The sequence below is a fragment of the Pelobates fuscus genome, chromosome 2, assembly GCF_036172605.1.
Source record: "Pelobates fuscus isolate aPelFus1 chromosome 2, aPelFus1.pri, whole genome shotgun sequence".
Classification (NCBI taxonomy): domain Eukaryota; kingdom Metazoa; phylum Chordata; class Amphibia; order Anura; family Pelobatidae; genus Pelobates; species Pelobates fuscus.
The window spans coordinates 324,452,484-324,471,002 of NC_086318.1; the positions used below are offsets into that span (position 1 = coordinate 324,452,484).

At 39.5% G+C, this 18,519-nt stretch overlaps 1 protein-coding gene across 2 annotated transcripts in view; it reads right to left on the reverse strand.

Annotated features, from left to right (window-relative positions):
* GRIK2 (glutamate ionotropic receptor kainate type subunit 2) overlaps nt 1–18,519 on the reverse strand; it is a 622,789-nt gene that overhangs the window by 238,315 nt on the left and 365,955 nt on the right. For both annotated transcript variants that reach the window (XM_063443553.1, XM_063443554.1), the window contains one exon: nt 854–997. In XM_063443553.1, the coding sequence (XP_063299623.1) occupies nt 854–997 (144 nt within the window). The remainder of the gene's footprint in view (nt 1–853; nt 998–18,519) is intronic.

The following is an 18,519-nucleotide window of genomic DNA, read 5'->3' on the forward strand; positions in this document are numbered from 1 at the left end:
TACTAAGACATGTCAATGGTTAAATCAGCACTAACCATAAACATATTAACCCATGGGCACACTGGGTAATTGCTTGGGGGCCCTACAGGTGGATTACTCATTAGTGTTCTCCCCTGTACTGAACTTGGAAGTGGCCGGTGCTAATTTCAAGTCAATTAGGCTATGGACTGGGGGAGCTCTTCATGAGGGGGTTTCCACTGCAGAAGGACTGCTTGAGGGACTCCACACCCCACCTTGCATACAGTGAGACTGTATAGATATTGCACTGCAATCTTGTATTGCCAATAAACAACTTCCCCTTTCTATGACCCAAATCCTGCATGAAAGAGAAAATGCCATATCAGAGGGTATTTGTACACTGGAATACTGGAATTTTAGAGAACCAAAAACATTTGGGAATGGAAGCGGAAAACATAGAAATTGAAGAAAGTTATGATTAGAGACAGAAACAAAGACTGCTAATAGAGTGACGGTATGATAAAATGGTATAAGGAGTCATAAGGAGGATAAAGTAACCAAAGGAAATAAGTACATTGATAGAAAGTACTACACTCTAATTTTGTCTTCCTTATGTGCAGTTCACAAGAGCACATACACTCTACCTTTGGGATGGTATAACATTGGCTAATACCAAATATTTGAATAATTATCACAGATGAATTTGATTAGCATTGTTCCAGACATGTAATTCAGAAAACAGATTAAAGGGTGACAGGGAAAAAGTAATTGAGAAAATAAATTGTTCAAAAAATAGTCCGTAATTAGAAATAAGGCAATGTAACATCAATTGGCAAGTAAACAAGTAATAATACATTTAATTTATATTTGAGTACTGCATAAAGGCAAAACTTACTTCTTTAATGAGGCTGATAAAACGAGCACCGAATCGCCACGGCTTGTGACGATTACACTGTAATGAACTGACAGTCATTTGTGAGAACTGCTGTACAGCCACAGATACAACATGAACTGCATCATACATTAATGCTGCATCAGTCTGGAAAGAGAAAAATATTTGCATCAAATTATATTTGCTTTTAATTTTCACATGTAAAGTGTATTACAACCATTAAAGGCAATGAATGACGTGGCAATTACATGCAACTAGTCAATAGGAATATAAATATTCTAAAGATATTTTTTTCCTATGCCTACATGTACATCATCATTTTATTCCACTAAAAATGTAAAATGTGACTTTAGAAAAAAAAAAAAAAACGTTATAGGTATTAAGACAATGGAAAACATTCCATATACTTTGCCTTATTTTATCAAAAAAATGTTCAATGGAAGTTTGAGTCAATAATTTGTACATTAGTCGTATATGTCAATTCACTTTGCTTCTCGAGTTAACTGTTATTGAATAAAATGTCAACGAATGCCAGATTCTTTATGTGCACTGAAAAACGATCTTAGTTCACAATTTCCCCGAAGTATTATACATTAATGTAGCACACTTGCTAGTGGCTAGACATCAAAAGAGAATATAGACATCAAAAAGAGAATATATATATATATATATATATATATATATATATATATATATATATATACTCTCACACACACACATATTTATACATGCAATTTGTCCCTACTGTTCTTTCATACCTTTGTAATTGATTTAGCGATTTTAGATTTTTTTTCATGCATTAAAATCTTTAATGCTATATACAGAAACCAAGGCAAACCATAAACCGCATATAAATATAAATACATGTATCAAAGAGCAGAGGGCCTTCTTTTATACAATGCCAAGTATCTCAAGAATCAGAAAAACATCCAATAGTGTAAAAACTTACATTAAATAACTATATAGCAAGTGTATAAGGAAGGCACACTCACACTTTACAGAGCTGTTTTCTTTTTAGTTCAACTCTGTATGTATACAGAATTCTACAGATAATCTGCTTCTCCTCCTGGGTTTGTTCTTACCATAGACATAGCATAGACTATAAATATAACCGTTCCAATCTCTCTCCATCAACAGAAAGTTTATTTAGACTGAAAGTTTGGTGGGGTACCTTTCATCTTTTTCATATTGCATAGTTAGAGTTGTTTAATGTTACATATTTCAGTTTTATTTTTTTTCTCTATGGGAACGTACAGCGACTTACTATTATATAAACATTGGCAAAATCTCTCTTTCTATATCGATTTCTCATTTCTCATTTATACATAGTTACATAGGCTGAAAAGAAAAGTGTGACCATTCAGTTCAGCCTTACTCACATCTGTTTTTTTTTTCTGTTGATCCAACAGAAGAAAAAAGAAAAACCAAAACAAAAAAAGTTTGAAGCTGTAATGCATCACCTGGCACTCCGGCTGGGTACCTCCGTTAATGGATGCTCCTAGTGCTTCCCGAGGGCTCCAAGCACTCCACTTGACACCATAAGCACTGCAGATCGCAATGGACTAACTCAATCACCACAGGCAGAAAATATCCAGTTCTACCCAAAGTCCAGAAACACCCCAAAACAACAACATACCCACACACAGCCTACATCCATGGATAGCCCTGATCTGGGTGAACAACATATCCAAAAATCACCCAGATCAGAGCAGTGGTTCAAAAGGTTTATGGATGTCACATTTGACCGACCGCAAGCATGGCTTTCATGCCATAAAAAAGTTCCACAGATTTAGGCTTTGTGGCCAGTCTATCTTCTCCTCTATCCTGGAGACAAATTGGCTTAAGTGGCTGTAGTAAGTCAATTATCTCCAGGTACACAAAATATCTCTAAAAATAAGTCTAAAAACTGTTACAAAAACCATTTAATAATACATAACTTGGGGCGGGGCCTGATTTCGGAGCAGAGTGGAAGCACACTACAGCAGTTCCCGCTGAAAACGTCAAATTTCTCTGATTTTCATAGCCTTAACGACACATATCCGGGTCAAAAAAGCCACCCAGAGAGCAGTGACATTGGGGTGCACTGATCGAACGATATATCAAACCCCAATCACACGACACGATGGTGAGGCCTACAAACATGGCGGGTGCAGGAGGGACGACCGCTCTCCTGCTGCCGCGACCGGCCAAGAGCCAGGACTTGGGCCCTCGTTCCCCCCCCCTCTGGACCAGTGGGCATCATCCCGGTCCACCCTCACAAGCTTCCCCTGTGAAGGGGTGTACAAACGACAGGGACACAAGGCCCCAAACCTACTGGCATGCAGGTGTCAGGATCGGGACAGGGATCCAACACGCAGAGTACAAACAGTAGCCAGATACGTATACCGGACCTTAGAATGGCCGGACTAACGTAAGTAGTACAGTATAGAATGGTCAAAGACAAGCCGAGGTCGAGGGTAACAGAAGACAGGTAAGCGAGAGACAAGCCGAATCAAGGGTAACAGAGATAAGCAGAGTAAGGTAAACAAGCCGGGTCAAAACCAAAAGGGATAATAGAATACACAAGCACTGAGTGACTAGAACAAGCTAGAACCACGACAGGGCAATGAGCTAATGAAAGAAGCTCTGTTAAATACCCTGTTCAGAGCAGTAACCACGCCTCCGAGGCGTCCTGATTGGTCCTGCAGCAATTGAGTGACAGGTCGTTCCGGAGGAGTGTCCTGATGACAACTTCCTGCCTAGGTGCTGTAAAAGGCAGTCACTCCCTCGCGGCCGGCCTCGCATGACCGGATAGACCTTGGGGAAGGGAGCCATCAGGCCGTCTGGATGGAGGAACAGCTAAGTCTCTGCCTCTTTCAGAGGTAGAGACCACAGGTACCCTGACAGTACCCCCCTCTCAGATACGCTCACCGGGCGGAATACACCAGGGCGAGAAGGGAATCGAGAGTGAAACGCCCTGCGGAGACGGGGAGCATGCACCTCCTCCTGAGGTACCCAACTTCTCTCCTCAGGACCATAACCCTTCCAATCGACCAGATATTGCAGTTTCCCCCGGGAGATTCGAGAATCAACGATGGAATTGACCTCATACTCCTCCTGACCCTCCACCTGAACTGAGTGGGGAGGGGCGATCGTGGAGGAGAACCTGTTACATATTAATGGTTTTAGCAAGGAAACATGAAATGAATTAGGAATGCGTAAGGCATTAGGCAACGCCAAACGATACGCAACTGGGTTAATTTGAGACAGTACCCTGTAAGGTCCAATATATCGAGGAGCAAACTTCATGGACGGCACTTTTAACCGAATGTTTCTAGTACTTAACCATACTCTATCGCCTGGAACAAACACCGGTGCTGCCCTTCTACGTTTGTCAGCGTGTTTTTTAACCAGCGTAGAATTGTGCAGGAGGATTTGTCGAGTTTGATCCCACAACTTTCTTAAATTGGCAACATGAACATCCACCGACGGTATCCCTTGAGAAGAAGACTCCGAAGGAAGGATGGAAGGATGAAAGCCATAATTCAAGAAAAAAGGGCTAGAATGCGTAGAATCACAAATGAGATTGTTATGTGCAAACTCCGCCCAAGGAATCAAACCGACCCAATCGTCCTGGTGTTCTGAAACGAAACAACGTAAATATTGTTCAACTTTTTGGTTAGTGCGTTCAGCAGCTCCATTGGACTGAGGATGATAGGCAGAGGAGAAATTCAATTTGATGCCTAGTTGGAAGCAGAATGATTTCCAAAAACGGGAAACAAATTGGGAGCCTCTGTCAGAGACAATTTGGGAAGGTATCCCATGCAAACGGAAAATCTCCCTGGCGAATATCTCCGCTAATTAGGGCGAAGATGGGAGTTTAGGTAAGGGAATGAAGTGAGCCATTTTAGTAAATCTGTCTACCACAGTGAGGATGACAGTCTGCTTTTTAGAGATAGGCAAATCAACAATGAAGTCCATTGCCAGGCAGGACCAAGGCTTTTCAGGAACCTCTAAAGGGTGCAGAAATCCGCATGGAAGCGAATGGGGTAGCTTGGTCTTGGTACAAACCTCACATGCCCCGATAAATTCTTTAATATCCTTGCGTAAGTCAGGACACCAAAAATCTTTAGAGACCAGCGCATAAGTCCTGCGGATGCCAGGATGCCCAGCCACCTTGCTGTTATGGAGACAGCGTAGCACCTCCAGTTGGAGAGCGGCGGGAACGAAGTGTCGATCCCCAGGAGTTTGTTTGGGTGCCAAATGCTGAAACTTCATGATCTCAGAAAGCAATGGAGAGTGAATCCTGAGATTCGTGTTCGCGATGATATTCCCCTTAGGAACTATGGAGGACAGAAGTGGTTCAGTTATAGTGGATGGTTCATATTGACGAGACAAAGCATCGGCTTTAGAGTTCTTAGAACCAGGTCTATACGTAAGTACATAATTAAAGTGAGTGAGGAACAAGGCCCAGCGAGCCTGCCTGGCGGACAAGCGCTTAGCCTCCCCAATATAAGACAAGTTCTTATGATCCGTAAGAATAGTAACAGGGTGTAGTGTCCCTTCCAGTAAATGTCTCCACTCCTTTAAAGCCTTAATGACCGCTAACAGTTCCCTCTCCCCGATGTCATATCTGCTCTCAGGCCCAGAAAATTTTTTAGAGAAGAAACCACAAGGGTGTAACGGTTTATCCACCCCTAACCTTTGAGACAGAACAGCCCCAACTCCTGTCTCAGAAGCATCGACGTCGAGCAAGAAAGGCAGAGTCGTATCAGGATGAACTAGAATGGGAGCTGAGGCAAAAAGTTCCTTGAGAGTCTTAAAAGCACCAAGAGCTTCCTCAGACCAGAACTTAGTATCAGCCCCTTGTTTGGTCATATTGGTAATAGGCGCAATGATAGAGGAGTAACCCTTAATGAAGCGCCTATAGTAGTTGGAAAAACCAATAAACCTTTGGATAGCCTTGAGTCCTTTGGGCAAAGGCCAGTCTAAAATAGATTGGAGTTTACCAGGATCCATTTTAAAACCTTCCCCAGAGATCACGTACCCAAGAAAGTCTACCTGAGACTGATCAAAACTGCACTTCTCCAATTTTCAGTATAGACCATGTTGCAGAAGTTTGTGTAACACCTTTCTGACCTGTCTATGGTGAGTATCAATCTCCTTAGAGTGTATTAGTATGTCGTCCAGGTAAACAATAACACAATCATGCTGAAACTCCCTAAGTATCTCATTAATCAATTCTTGAAATACTGCAGGAGCATTGCATAGTCCAAATGGCATAACAGTGTATTCGTAATGGCCATACCGGGTATTGAATGCCGTCATCCACTCGTGACCTTGCTGGATTCTCACCAAATTGTAAGCCCCTCTGAGATCTAACTTGGTGAAGATTTTGGAGCCCTTAAGACGATCAAATAACTCGGTAATCAGTGGGATAGGATAGGCATTTCTGACAGTTATTTTATTCAAGCCTCGGTAATCGATACAAGGTCTCAGCGTGCCATCCTTCTTCTTAATGAAAAAGAACCCCGCCCCGGCCGGAGAAGAAGACCTCCTGATGAATCCCTTTTCTAAATTCTCCTGAATATACTCCTCTAGAACCGAGTTTTCCTGAACAGACAAAGGATATACATGGCCCCTCGGAGGCATAGTCCCGGGTAGAAGCTTAATTTTACAGTCAAATGACCTGTGTGGCGGCAAAGAATCGGCATTCTTCTTGTCAAACACTGCCCTTAAGTCTAGGTAAAGGTCTGGTATTTGTCTTTCTGTGGACTGAGTAGGATTCTCCTGTATGTTAATATTAGCTAATGGAGAAACCTTGCACAAACACCGATCCTGGCAGCCCTGGCCCCACGAGAGTATCTCCCCTAACTCCCAATCGATAATAGGGTTATGTTCTCTCAACCATGGGTACCCCAGAACTATGGGAACGGAAGGAGACGAAATGAGCAGAAGAGATAAATTCTCCACGTGTAGGATACCAACATTTAAATCAATGGGTATGGTCTCACGAAAGATAACAGGGTCTAGTAGTGGTCTACCATCTATGGCCTCAACGGCCAAGGGTGTCTCCCTTAGCTGGGATGGGAAATTGTTTTTACTAGCAAAGGCTTGGTCGATAAAATTCTCAGCAGCACCGGAATCTATCAAAGCCATAGCCCTTACTACTTCCCTCCCGCAAGTTAAGGAAACTGGTAGCAGAAGCCTGTGATCTTTATAATTAGGAGTAGAGGACAAAATAGAAACACCCAAGGCCTGTCCTCTAGAGAGACTTAGGTGCGAGCGTTTCCCGGGCGGTTAGAACAGTTCGAGAGTAAATGACCCTTAGCTCCACAATACATACACAAACCCTCTCTTCTCCTGTACTGTCTTTCCTCCTCAGAGAGGCGGGTATACCCTATCTGCATAGGTTCAGGAAGCAAAGATAACGTGGAGTCAGGACTTGGAAAAGCGGGGGCTAACCTAAAAGAAGGTCTCCGGTTCCTCTCTCGAGTGTTCTGTCTTTCTCTTAAACGTTCATCTATACGAGAGATGAACAAAATTAAATCCTCTAAATTCTCAGGGAGTTCTCTGGTAGCAACCTCATCAAGAATTACTTCAGATAAGCCATTCAAAAATACATCCATATACGCCTGCTCATTCCACTTGACCTCTGACGCCAGAGACCTGAACTCTAGTGCATAATCCACCAGTGTTCGGTTCTCCTGTTTCAGACGCAACAGTAATCTGGCTGCATTAACCTTTCTACCTGGAGGGTCAAATGTTCTTCTAAAAGCAGCTACAAAGGCGTTATAGTTATAAACTAATGGGTTATCGTTCTCCCATAATGGGTTGGCCCATCTCAGAGCTTTCTCAATAAGTAGGGTGATAATAAATCCTACCTTTGCCCTATCTGTAGGATAAGAGCGAGGTTGCAATTCAAAGTGGATACTAATTTGGTTTAAGAAACCACGACACTTCTCAGGAGCCCCACCATAGCGTACTGGGGGGGTAATGCGAGAAGAAGCACCCACTGTGGCTACCTCTAGACCTGAACCGACAGGAGAAACAGGGGTATTACGTATCTCCTCTGGTGGGTTATTGGCACGAGATAATAGAGCCTGTAGCGCAAGCGCCATCTGATCCATTCTGTGATCCATGGCTTCAAACCTAGGATCAGGAGAAGCCAGCTGACTGTTTGTACTTGCAGGATCCATTGGCCCTGTCGTAATGTCAGGATCGGGACAGGGATCCAACACGCAGAGTACAAACAGTAGCCAGATACGTATACCGGACCTTAGAATGGCCGGACTAACGTAAGTAGTACAGTATAGAATGGTCAAAGACAAGCCGAGGTCGAGGGTAACAGAAGACAGGTAAGCGAGAGACAAGCCGAATCAAGGGTAACAGAGATAAGCAGAGTAAGGTAAACAAGCCGGGTCAAAACCAAAAGGGATAATAGAATACACAAGCACTGAGTGACTAGAACAAGCTAGAACCACGACAGGGCAATGAGCTAATGAAAGAAGCTCTGTTAAATACCCTGTTCAGAGCAGTAACCACGCCTCCGAGGCGTCCTGATTGGTCCTGCAGCAATTGAGTGACAGGTCGTTCCGGAGGAGTGTCCTGATGACAACTTCCTGCCTAGGTGCTGTAAAAGGCAGTCACTCCCTCGCGGCCGGCCTCGCATGACCGGATAGACCTTGGGGAAGGGAGCCATCAGGCCGTCTGGATGGAGGAACAGCTAAGTCTCTGCCTCTTTCAGAGGTAGAGACCACAGGTACCCTGACAGCAGGCCCCCAAGATGGCGGATGCCGTCCCACGAAGTATATGGCTGGAAACTGAACACAGGTTAAATGTTATCTTTGCCTCCTTTTGGAAACAGCTGAGGGCTCGCATGCGCCCTCAGGGGCACGCACCGCAGACTACTGAGAGGCCACACAACTCACCGCAAGGTGCCCAGCGGAGTACAGCAAAAGCTCCCCCTATTACTGCACCCGCGAGCACCCAGCTCCGGTGATGGGCCCTCTTGGAAATGCGCCTGATCCCAAAGGTGAGCAATTACAAACCGGGGCCTGGGGTCAGGGGGATAGTCTGGAGAAGACCCCCACAACAACCTCGCCGGCGACTCGACCCGAGACACAAGACTCAGAGGAAGAAAAAGCGCGGGCTGAAGAAATCTCGAGGACATAGCCTGACATCTCACCCACTTAAACGGAGGGCCACCGATCAAAACCACCGACAAGCCACAAGAGCTTCCTGCTTACTCCCTTTGTGGAGGGACTCAGACTGCAAGACCCACTGGGTCCGAGGTTTGGGGATGGGTACCTCTGGTGAGGCTCCAGGCGGGAAGGAAGCTATGACACGCTGCTGCAACGCCGACCTACCCAGTGAACTCTCAAAATATCTTCCAAGCCTTCCAAGCATGGGAATTGGCTGAGAAAGAGAATGCTCAGCAGCTGCCCTGATGCATTCACGTGGCATGTAAAAACGCCTAATGTCCTTTATTCTTGTTATGTTTTGACCTGCTGTCTGCACCTTTAATTGATTTCAATTCTTGAGCAACACCCCCCAGCCCATATATGTGTATATATATCTATATATGTATGGGCACTCACTGCTGTGACTGCGGCCCTATACAGCAAGTCCTCTGGAAGAGACGGTAGATATATAATCCCCCGTAACTCAATAGATGCTGTTGTAATGCTTGGATACTATGCTATAACTCTTAGGCCTACAAGCTATGACACTCTATACTAACAAAGTGGTAACTATCTATATGGTACTAACTATATGATCTTGACGTTATTCTTAAGTCACTGCACCTGTGTTTTAGACGTGCACCACTCCTGATTTCAAAACAAAAAAGTGTGCAGTTTTACTTATATGCTATGCTGTTAAGCTCAATGTCAACACCTGTCTTGCTTTTGCTGTCGTGGCGTAGCGAGAATGCCTGTTACTCTAAAGCACATAAAAATTACAGCTGCTTGCAAACTGTGAATAGCAGGTCTCGACATAACAATTAAAATGCGCAGTTTCCAATTAGCCTACACAAGAGCAACACACCCTGCATAAACCTTGCACACGGGCCAGCTATGACCACACAGCAAAGCGCATCACCACACTGCAACTGTTTTAGCATCACTAATATATCTAGCCTAGCACTGATAAGCGTTGCTGTTTGTTCCCTTTATTCTTTTCTTCACTCTTATTATTTAGCCAAACTGACGATTTAGCGCAGATTAAGCTAGTAACTTTAACTGTAATGAGCAAGCAATGTTGACTCATGTTTTTTTTTTCTACATCTATATACAAAACGTGCACTGCTCAAATGCCATCATTGTAATATCGATGTGATATGTTTATGCTTACGAACGCTATTGTGGCAGAGTAAGCTGTCTTGTCTATCCATGCACTCAAAAATAAAGAATAAAAAAAAAAAATAAAAATAACTCATATAATACAATGTTTAACCTATATGTCCAACATATCCCCAGATAGCTTTGATCTGAGCGCTCAATATGTTCGAACAGCGCTCAGATCTCAGGAATACAGTTGGATCGCCATGTGGTCTCTTTTGACCGACCGCAAGCATGGCTTTCATGCCCAAAATAGTTCCACAGATTTTGGCTGTGCGGCCGGTCTATTTTTAATGTTAAATGTCTCTGATAAAAAAAATTATCTCTAAACATTTATGTATATGTACTTACGTACACATACAATGACATACACACCAATCCACAGAAAAACAAACAGTAATGATGCTAACATGAAAGGCTAAAATACTAAATAAAAAAGATCCTCAAAGTCAATAAGCAAAGAGGATATATTGCATATAAAATGCATTGATTTTATGAAAATAATTCAAAAATATAGGCAATTTAGTGATTAAAATATGCATGATTGCATGTGTTTACTACAAAAATATATCCATTTACGACATACACATACACATGTATTTTGTTTCACACATAAAACAAAGTTACTAGTTTTTTGTTCCATTTTGGTTTTAATGCTGTTTTGGACACCACAGAGACCAAATAGACACCTCCACTTATTATTTTTGTATAAGCTTTTAAAATATCTATTTTTTAAATATGCCATCTCAATGCAAGCTTGCAGATGTAGTCAAAAGATTCAGTTATTTTTCAAATCATCTATTAAAATGGTACCTAATATGCGACCTAGGAAACTGCTGATTTCCTAGTAGTTTTATGCACAATAGTTTACAGAGATTGGTCCAAAACAAAACTCAAATAACATCCAGTGAGATGCAGTTATCTGGGTTAATATGCTTGTTAAAGGGACACTATAGTCACCAGAACAACTATGGTGTATTATATTTGCTCTGGTGAGTATAATCATTCCCTTCAGGCTTTTTGCAATAAACAGAAAAAATGCAGTGTTTACATTGCAGCCTAGTGATAACTCCACTGGCCACTTCTTAAAGGGCTGCTAGATGTGCTTCCTGGGGCAGTGCTGTACAATGTGCAGCACTGTCATTCAATGTCTCACCCTTGAGAAGCTCAACCAATCCAATGCTTTCCTATTTGAAAGCATTGTGATTGGCTCAGATCAACACTTCTGATGATATCAGCCAAGCAGGCAGATCAGGGATAGAGCCAGCAGCAGACTGGAGTAAAGATAAGATTTTACTATATATGGGGGGGAGGGAGGGAAGGGGCATGTGGGCTGGATGGTGGTTTTAACACTATAGGGTCAGGAATACATGCTTGTATTCCTTTAGTGTTCCTTTAAAATATATTAAGAAGATATCATATATAAAACAAATACATCAATCTATAAAAATATTTTTAAAAATAGTAAATCACTATAAAAGTTTAGCCAAAAAAGTTAAACCATTTGAAAAGCTTATCCAAAAATGTTAAATTGAGGCCAGAATCTTTGGCATAGCAATTTGCAAAATCTTCTTCTGTCATTGGTCAATCACTTGCTAACCTGACAAGCTTGATCAAAATGTTTAATCAGATAAGACATCTTCTTATGCAAGATTGTCATAAGTAAATTGCCAGTGTTAGAGCCACTAGATTTGGGGCTCGTTGATAAAGTGGAGACCTAGAAATTATTAAGTAATAGGCATATAGTCACTGCTAGTGAAAAGCAGGATGCTTTATTATATGGAATGAGCCTTTAAACTTGTGTTTCTAAGAGTTTATACTAGTTAATTTATAAAGGGGATAGCTATTCAGAAATATATGATATGTGTAACAATGTTTCGTTTATTGCTTCGAATAAAAAGGTATTTTGTTTCTACTCGTACTGGAACTAAATGGGTGTGTTTTATTTTATAATGGAATCATTTTATTGCCTATGTGCTTTTTTCAAACACAGATAAACCACAAACAGTAAAAAAAAAGACATCTAAATAATATTCTGTACTATATATCTATGAAATATATAGGTAACACACATTGATTATCTAATTGTATTGTTTCTTTGTTTTGTTTTATTTGATTTATTTTTTTCACATTTGTCATACTTGAAAACGAGAGAAATCTCAATGTATCTTTCCTGGTAAAATATTTTATAAATAATTAAAATATATTGTGTTTTCTGATACTAGTGTGCGGTAATTGTATTTACTTCTAATGTGATCATTTTCAGATTGCCCTGTTTTTAGTATCAGTTAGACAAATTCCAAATTCAACCCTTTACATCTCATTGGCATGCCTGTGGTACACTTCACTTGAGGGATATGTATGAGACAAGGGGAAATCAGTTTCATTCATTGCTTTCAGTGTTCATGAATTCTAAGTAAATCAGTAGGCAAACAAATGGCTAACGGGAGCAAATCAAGTGTAACGTAATTGCTTCATGCAAAACTATATGTCTGCATTCATAATATAACATGCCAGTGGAATTGCTAAGCTATGGATGTGAAGAAAATTGTTCATCACAAAAAATAATAAGAGCAAATAATTTAATTTTTTTTTTTTTATAAAAATGCATTTTATTTTATAATTTTATTAATGTTTCTTAAAAATTAAACCTTTATATAATATGCCCCCACATAGTAAAATGATGTTTATCATGAAAATGCATTTCAAGAGAATTTGATTCCTGCATGTTTTATAAACATTTCTTTATTAGCAAAAACCTCAGGAATATATGTTTCCTCAGGTACCTTTTAACTTGTAGGGGTAGGCAACCTTCGGCATTCCAGATGTTGAGGACTACATCTCCCATAATTCTCTTATGGCCATCATGCTGGTAAACCTTAATGGGAAATGTAGTCCACAACATCTGGAGTGTAGTCCACAACACCTGAAGGTTACCTACCACTTAGTCTATAAAACATACAGGTATGTTATCATTTATAGATGTAATGAATGCTTTATCATAAGAGGATATGTAGCAGTCTACTGTTTGTGTAGTTATTCCCTGCTTCCTGCATTTCATTTTTTTTAAAGGAAATTGTATATGAGATGCAACTCCCACATTCACTCTTTGCAGATAGAACAGTTCAGCCACCACCAACGCATATTTACAGAAATCTTCTTTCTTCCTCCAAGAATGTTGGGCTGTAGGTGTACAAACTTTACCAAACAGTATATATTGTACAAAATGTCTGAACTTTGGCTCTTAACACTTAGATGTGAAAGTGGATTCATATGCTGCCATGAATAATAACCAGGAAAATATGAATGTGATAAAATTTCCATTACTACCACCTAAACATAATAAGTAAGATGTATTTTTTTATTTTTTATTATTTATTCATTTATTTTCTTATTTAGTCTAACCATCAAGCTAACAAGTTTAATGACACTATGCTAAAGGTTCTTGTTATTTTATCCACCATTTTAAAATACTAATTAGAACATAAATGCCATACGTTAGTTAAAGAAAAACTATTGCAAACCTGTATCCAAAATGTTCTTCTCTGCATTTGGTTTCAACCCACCCCCATCTAAATGAAAAATGGAAAAAGGGGTTTAACTTTTTTTTCAGCATCAAGACCCAGTCCCTGAAGCTGCTCGATTTGCCTCCCTCATTGTCACACCAACTCTTCTCATCCAGGGGAGCATTGAGAATGAAAAGCACATGTGCTGCCATTACATGTGTGGCGAGCCCTGCACTTTGCCAGTCAAATGGAGGTTAGTTGTTAGAATAGAGTCAAACTCATAGACGAGCATTGGAGACAAAAAGAGCATGCACAGGCAGCTCTGCGCTCCTCCAATCAAATGTAGGTTAGCTGTGAGAACCATGTTTGACTCAAAAAGTTTAGTTATAGTACCTCTATTGGCTGTCAGGAAGACACCTACTAGGGTTGTTTCACCCTGCAATACAAGCACTATGATATCTACTAAACAGCAGTGTTTTACATTTTGCAGGGTAAAACCAAAAGGAGCAATGCACCCAAGTCAATTTTGAGATGAAGTGGTAGGGATGCCTCTAGTGATCCTTTAAGACTCACTTTACTTTCACTGTAAATTTCTGGGTTTTGTTTTTTTTTAGAAATGTTGTATACATTAGTTTTAATTTTGTTTCATTATAATCAAGGCAAAAAATATTTTTTATCCCTGCAAACTTATAAAGTACCAATAATATGCTATAATAAATATTTGTAAACATGCTTGTTGACATCTGTTTTCCTGGTCACCGGTCTGAGTATAAATTCTCATGGATGGGGTTATAGATCTGTCCAGTACTTTTACTAATCTTGAAAACTAAATATTTTTTTGGGAGAATCCTTATTGTGTGTTACAAAGAATGAGCTATGATTGTCAGCAGCAACGTCTTGTCACTCATTGCCTTTCACAAGTAGAGCAATACATGACATTTGGAGGAGCCTATCATTATTTTAGTTGACAGTTCCTTTTCTCGCAAAGCATCTTAGGCAATCCAGAAATATACAGAACTATCATTAAAAGTTATAGGACATGAGTTCTAGTCATCTGTCAGCAGTAAAGTGCATAAAATGTGTATTTATACAGTCTTCATGTTCTTTCAAAAAATTCACATTGATTGGCATATGGCAAGTTTAGTGGGTTGATTGTCTACTTATTAATTTATGAGTAAAATGAAAAAGGTAACATATCAAATATTTATTTTGCCGCATAGAAAATTGCATATTGGTTGACTTAAAATTGTAAGACATCATGAAAAGGTTTTAATCTTTCTTTCACTTTTAGTTTAAAGAATTAATTCACATTAGGTGTTATTTAAAAAAGTCTCAATAATACTGCGAACTTTGTTTATAGGAAATGGCATTTTCTTGTTATCATATCAATGTAAATATCTAAGTAACAATTCAATATATGCGATGCCATCTCAATGCATGAGAGCGTGCAGATGTAGTCAAAAGATTCGGTTATTTTTCAAATCATCTATTAAAATGGTACATAATATGTGGCCTAGAAAATGCTGATTTCCTAGCAGTTTTATGCACAATAGTTTACAGAGATCGATCAAAAACAAAATCCAAACAACATACCATGAGAGGCAGTTATCTTGGTTAAAATGCTTGTTAATGAAAGAAGTCAGACAGAAGTCAATGTGTCCAAGGGCTACAATGGGCACAGACACAACAAAACTGGAGAGCAGAAAAAGGTAACAAACTTGGCTGGTTGGAAAAAAAAAATCTGCTGGAACCTGTAGATGATGGAACCTGTAGATGATGGAACCTGTAGCTGATTTGAGGTTTTCATGAGCTGTAAGCCATAATTATTGCACTTATGACAAATTACGAAATAATGAACTATCTTGCTTTGCATGTAATGCGTCTATCTCATATATTAGTTTCCCCTTTAACGTTGCATTACTGAAATAAATGAATTTTTGCACGATATTCTAATTTTTTGAGTATCACCCGTACATGTAGTTGTTAAATATTTGAATGATTTTGCTGTAAATACTGCAAAACAGAAATGTTTAAGAAAAATTCACAGTTAAAACAGAGAACCTTTAGAGTAAAATTAGAAGAAAAAAAGCAAAAATGGTCTTCCATGTTAAATAAATAAGAAACTATTTTTGAATAGAGATCAGGAGTATACCACCTTTGCTTTCTCTTTAAGCTTACTTAGTAGTTGGTAAGCACTTGATTAATCATGTTTATTGTTGAGGTGCAGGGGAGGCAAGCGAGATTTGCTCAAAATTAGACTCTCTGTATTTGTCCTAACCAGACGTGACTCTTGATTTTTGTGCAGAATTGACAAAGTAGGTCCTATAAAGTTATGCCATTCCTTGCCCCTCACTGTTAATATCATCAGTTCTATTTCATTATTGGTTTTAATGTGTTTAAGTTTCAATGATATGTGTCCTCGTAAATTATGTACACCATGTCCTGTGTATATGTTATTACGATAATTCTTACCATTACATTGGATGGAAGTATATGCATGGTACACTGTTATATTACCCTGGGTACAAATACAGCATTAAACAGAACAATGTCATCTAGCTGACTGGATTTAAATATTGATTTATCATTATAATGTATTCATTATATACTTTTACATCTCGGCTTACTATTTCTGTTAAATAGATTATTCTACTTAAAAATAAAAAGTACAGACACTACTTTAACTTATTCAATATTTTACCTTATCACCTCTGTATCACAAGATATAATTATATAGAGTTTTGTACATAGGACAAAATAGCTGTTCATGTATAGAGCTCTGGTGGATGTGCCATTACATCTTTTTAAATGCCTCAAATGCTTCTACTTACAACCATATGCGTAAATGCATTGAAATGTTGTTTACAAAGCATCAAAATTTGTGAGTGAAGTGTACTGTAACTAAATCTAAATTTTGAACATATGCTATGGCATACTCAACAATCTTATCTACTTCAGACAGTTAATGAAAGAAATCAAGAAGAAATGTCTTGAACAGTTCACACCATCAACAGGTAATAAAATATATTGTCCCTGAAATAATTGCAGTTAATTCACACTTGCTCACACATCCCACACGGTATTTTATTGAATGAAATTTAATAAATCTTACCAAGAGGGATTTAATTTTGCTGTTTTATGAACTGTTAAATTGCATTGTACGCTTATTGGGCAAAGAGGTTTTTTTTTCTTTCTTAGCATATACACAATTATAACTCTGGGTAAAATAAAAAAAAGAAATCCCAAATTATTGCTTGCTTGTTTGTTTATTTGTTTTAATAGAGAAATTCATGTTTGAAGTGCTCTGGGTTGTTTATATAGCAATAAAATTATTCAGACCTCATATAATTCAGCAAAATAGATCAATTAAATCAAATTTTAAAGTATTTGCTTAATTGTATGTGTAGTAATATGTTTTTACATGTTGCAGCTTAAATTAAAGGGACACTATAGTCACCTGAACAACTTTAGCTTAATGAAGCAGTTTTGGTGTATAGAACATGCCCCTGCAGTCTCACTGCTCAATCCTCCGCCATTTAAGAGTTAAATCCCTTTGTTTATGAACCCTAGTCACACCTTCCTGCATGTGACTTGCACAGCCTTCCATAAACACTTCCTGTAAAGAGAGCCCTATTTAGGCTTTCTTTATTGCAAGTTCTGTTTAATTAAGATTTTCTTATCCCCTGCTATGTTAATAGCTTGCTAGACCCTGCAAGAGCCTCCTGTATGGGATTAAAGTTCAATTTAGAGATTGAGATACAATTATTTAAGGTAAATTACATCTGTTTGAAAGTGAAACCAGTTTTTTTTTTCATGCAGGCTCTGTCAATCATAGCCAGGGGAGGTGTGGCTAAGGCTGCATAAACAGAAACAAAGTGATTTAACTCCTAAATGACAGTGAATTGAGCAGTGAAATTGCAGGGGAATGATCTACACACTAAAACTGCTTTATTTAGCTAAAGTAATTTAAGTGACTATAGTGTTCATTTAACATACATTCAACAACTGTGTCTTTATAAAGCAGATTGGTGTATAGAACATGCCTCTGCAGTCTTATTGCTCAATTCTCTGCCATTTAGAAGTTAAATCACTTTGTTTATACATCCATAGTCATACCTTCCTGCATGTGACTTACATAGCCTTCCTAAACACTTACTGTAAAAAGAGATCTAATGTTTAAATGTCCTATTGCAAATTATGTTTAATTTAAAATGTCTTATCTCCTGCTCTGTTAATAGCTTGCTAGGCCCTGAAGTAGCCACCTGTTTATGATTAAAGGACCACTATAGGCACCCAGACCACTTCAGCTTAATGAATTGGTCTGGGTGCCAGGTCCATCTAGGTTTAACCCTTTCTGCTGTAAACATAGCAGTTTCAGAGAAACTGCTATGTTTACAAATGGGTTAATCCAGCCTCTAGTGGCTGTCTCATTGACAGCCGCTAGAGGCGCTTCCGCGCTTCTCACTGTGATTTTCACAGTGAGAAGACGCTTGCATCCATAAGAAAGCATTGAGAATGCTTTCCAATGGACTGGCTGAATGCGCGCTCGACTCTTGCTGCGCATGCTCATTCAGCCGATGACGGCAAAAAGGAGGAGGAGAGTTCCCCACACCGAGGTAGCCCGGCGGGGGAAAACAGGTAAGCCTGGCGGGAGGGGGGCCCAGAGGGTGGGGGGGACCTAGAGACCCTATAGTGCCAGGAGAACAAGTATGTTTTCCTGGCACTACAGTGGTCCATTAAAGTTCAATTTACAGAGCAGGAGATAAAAACATCTTAAGTAAGTTAATATCTGATTGAAAGTGAAACCAATTTTTTTTTCATGCAGGCTCTGTAAGTCACAGTC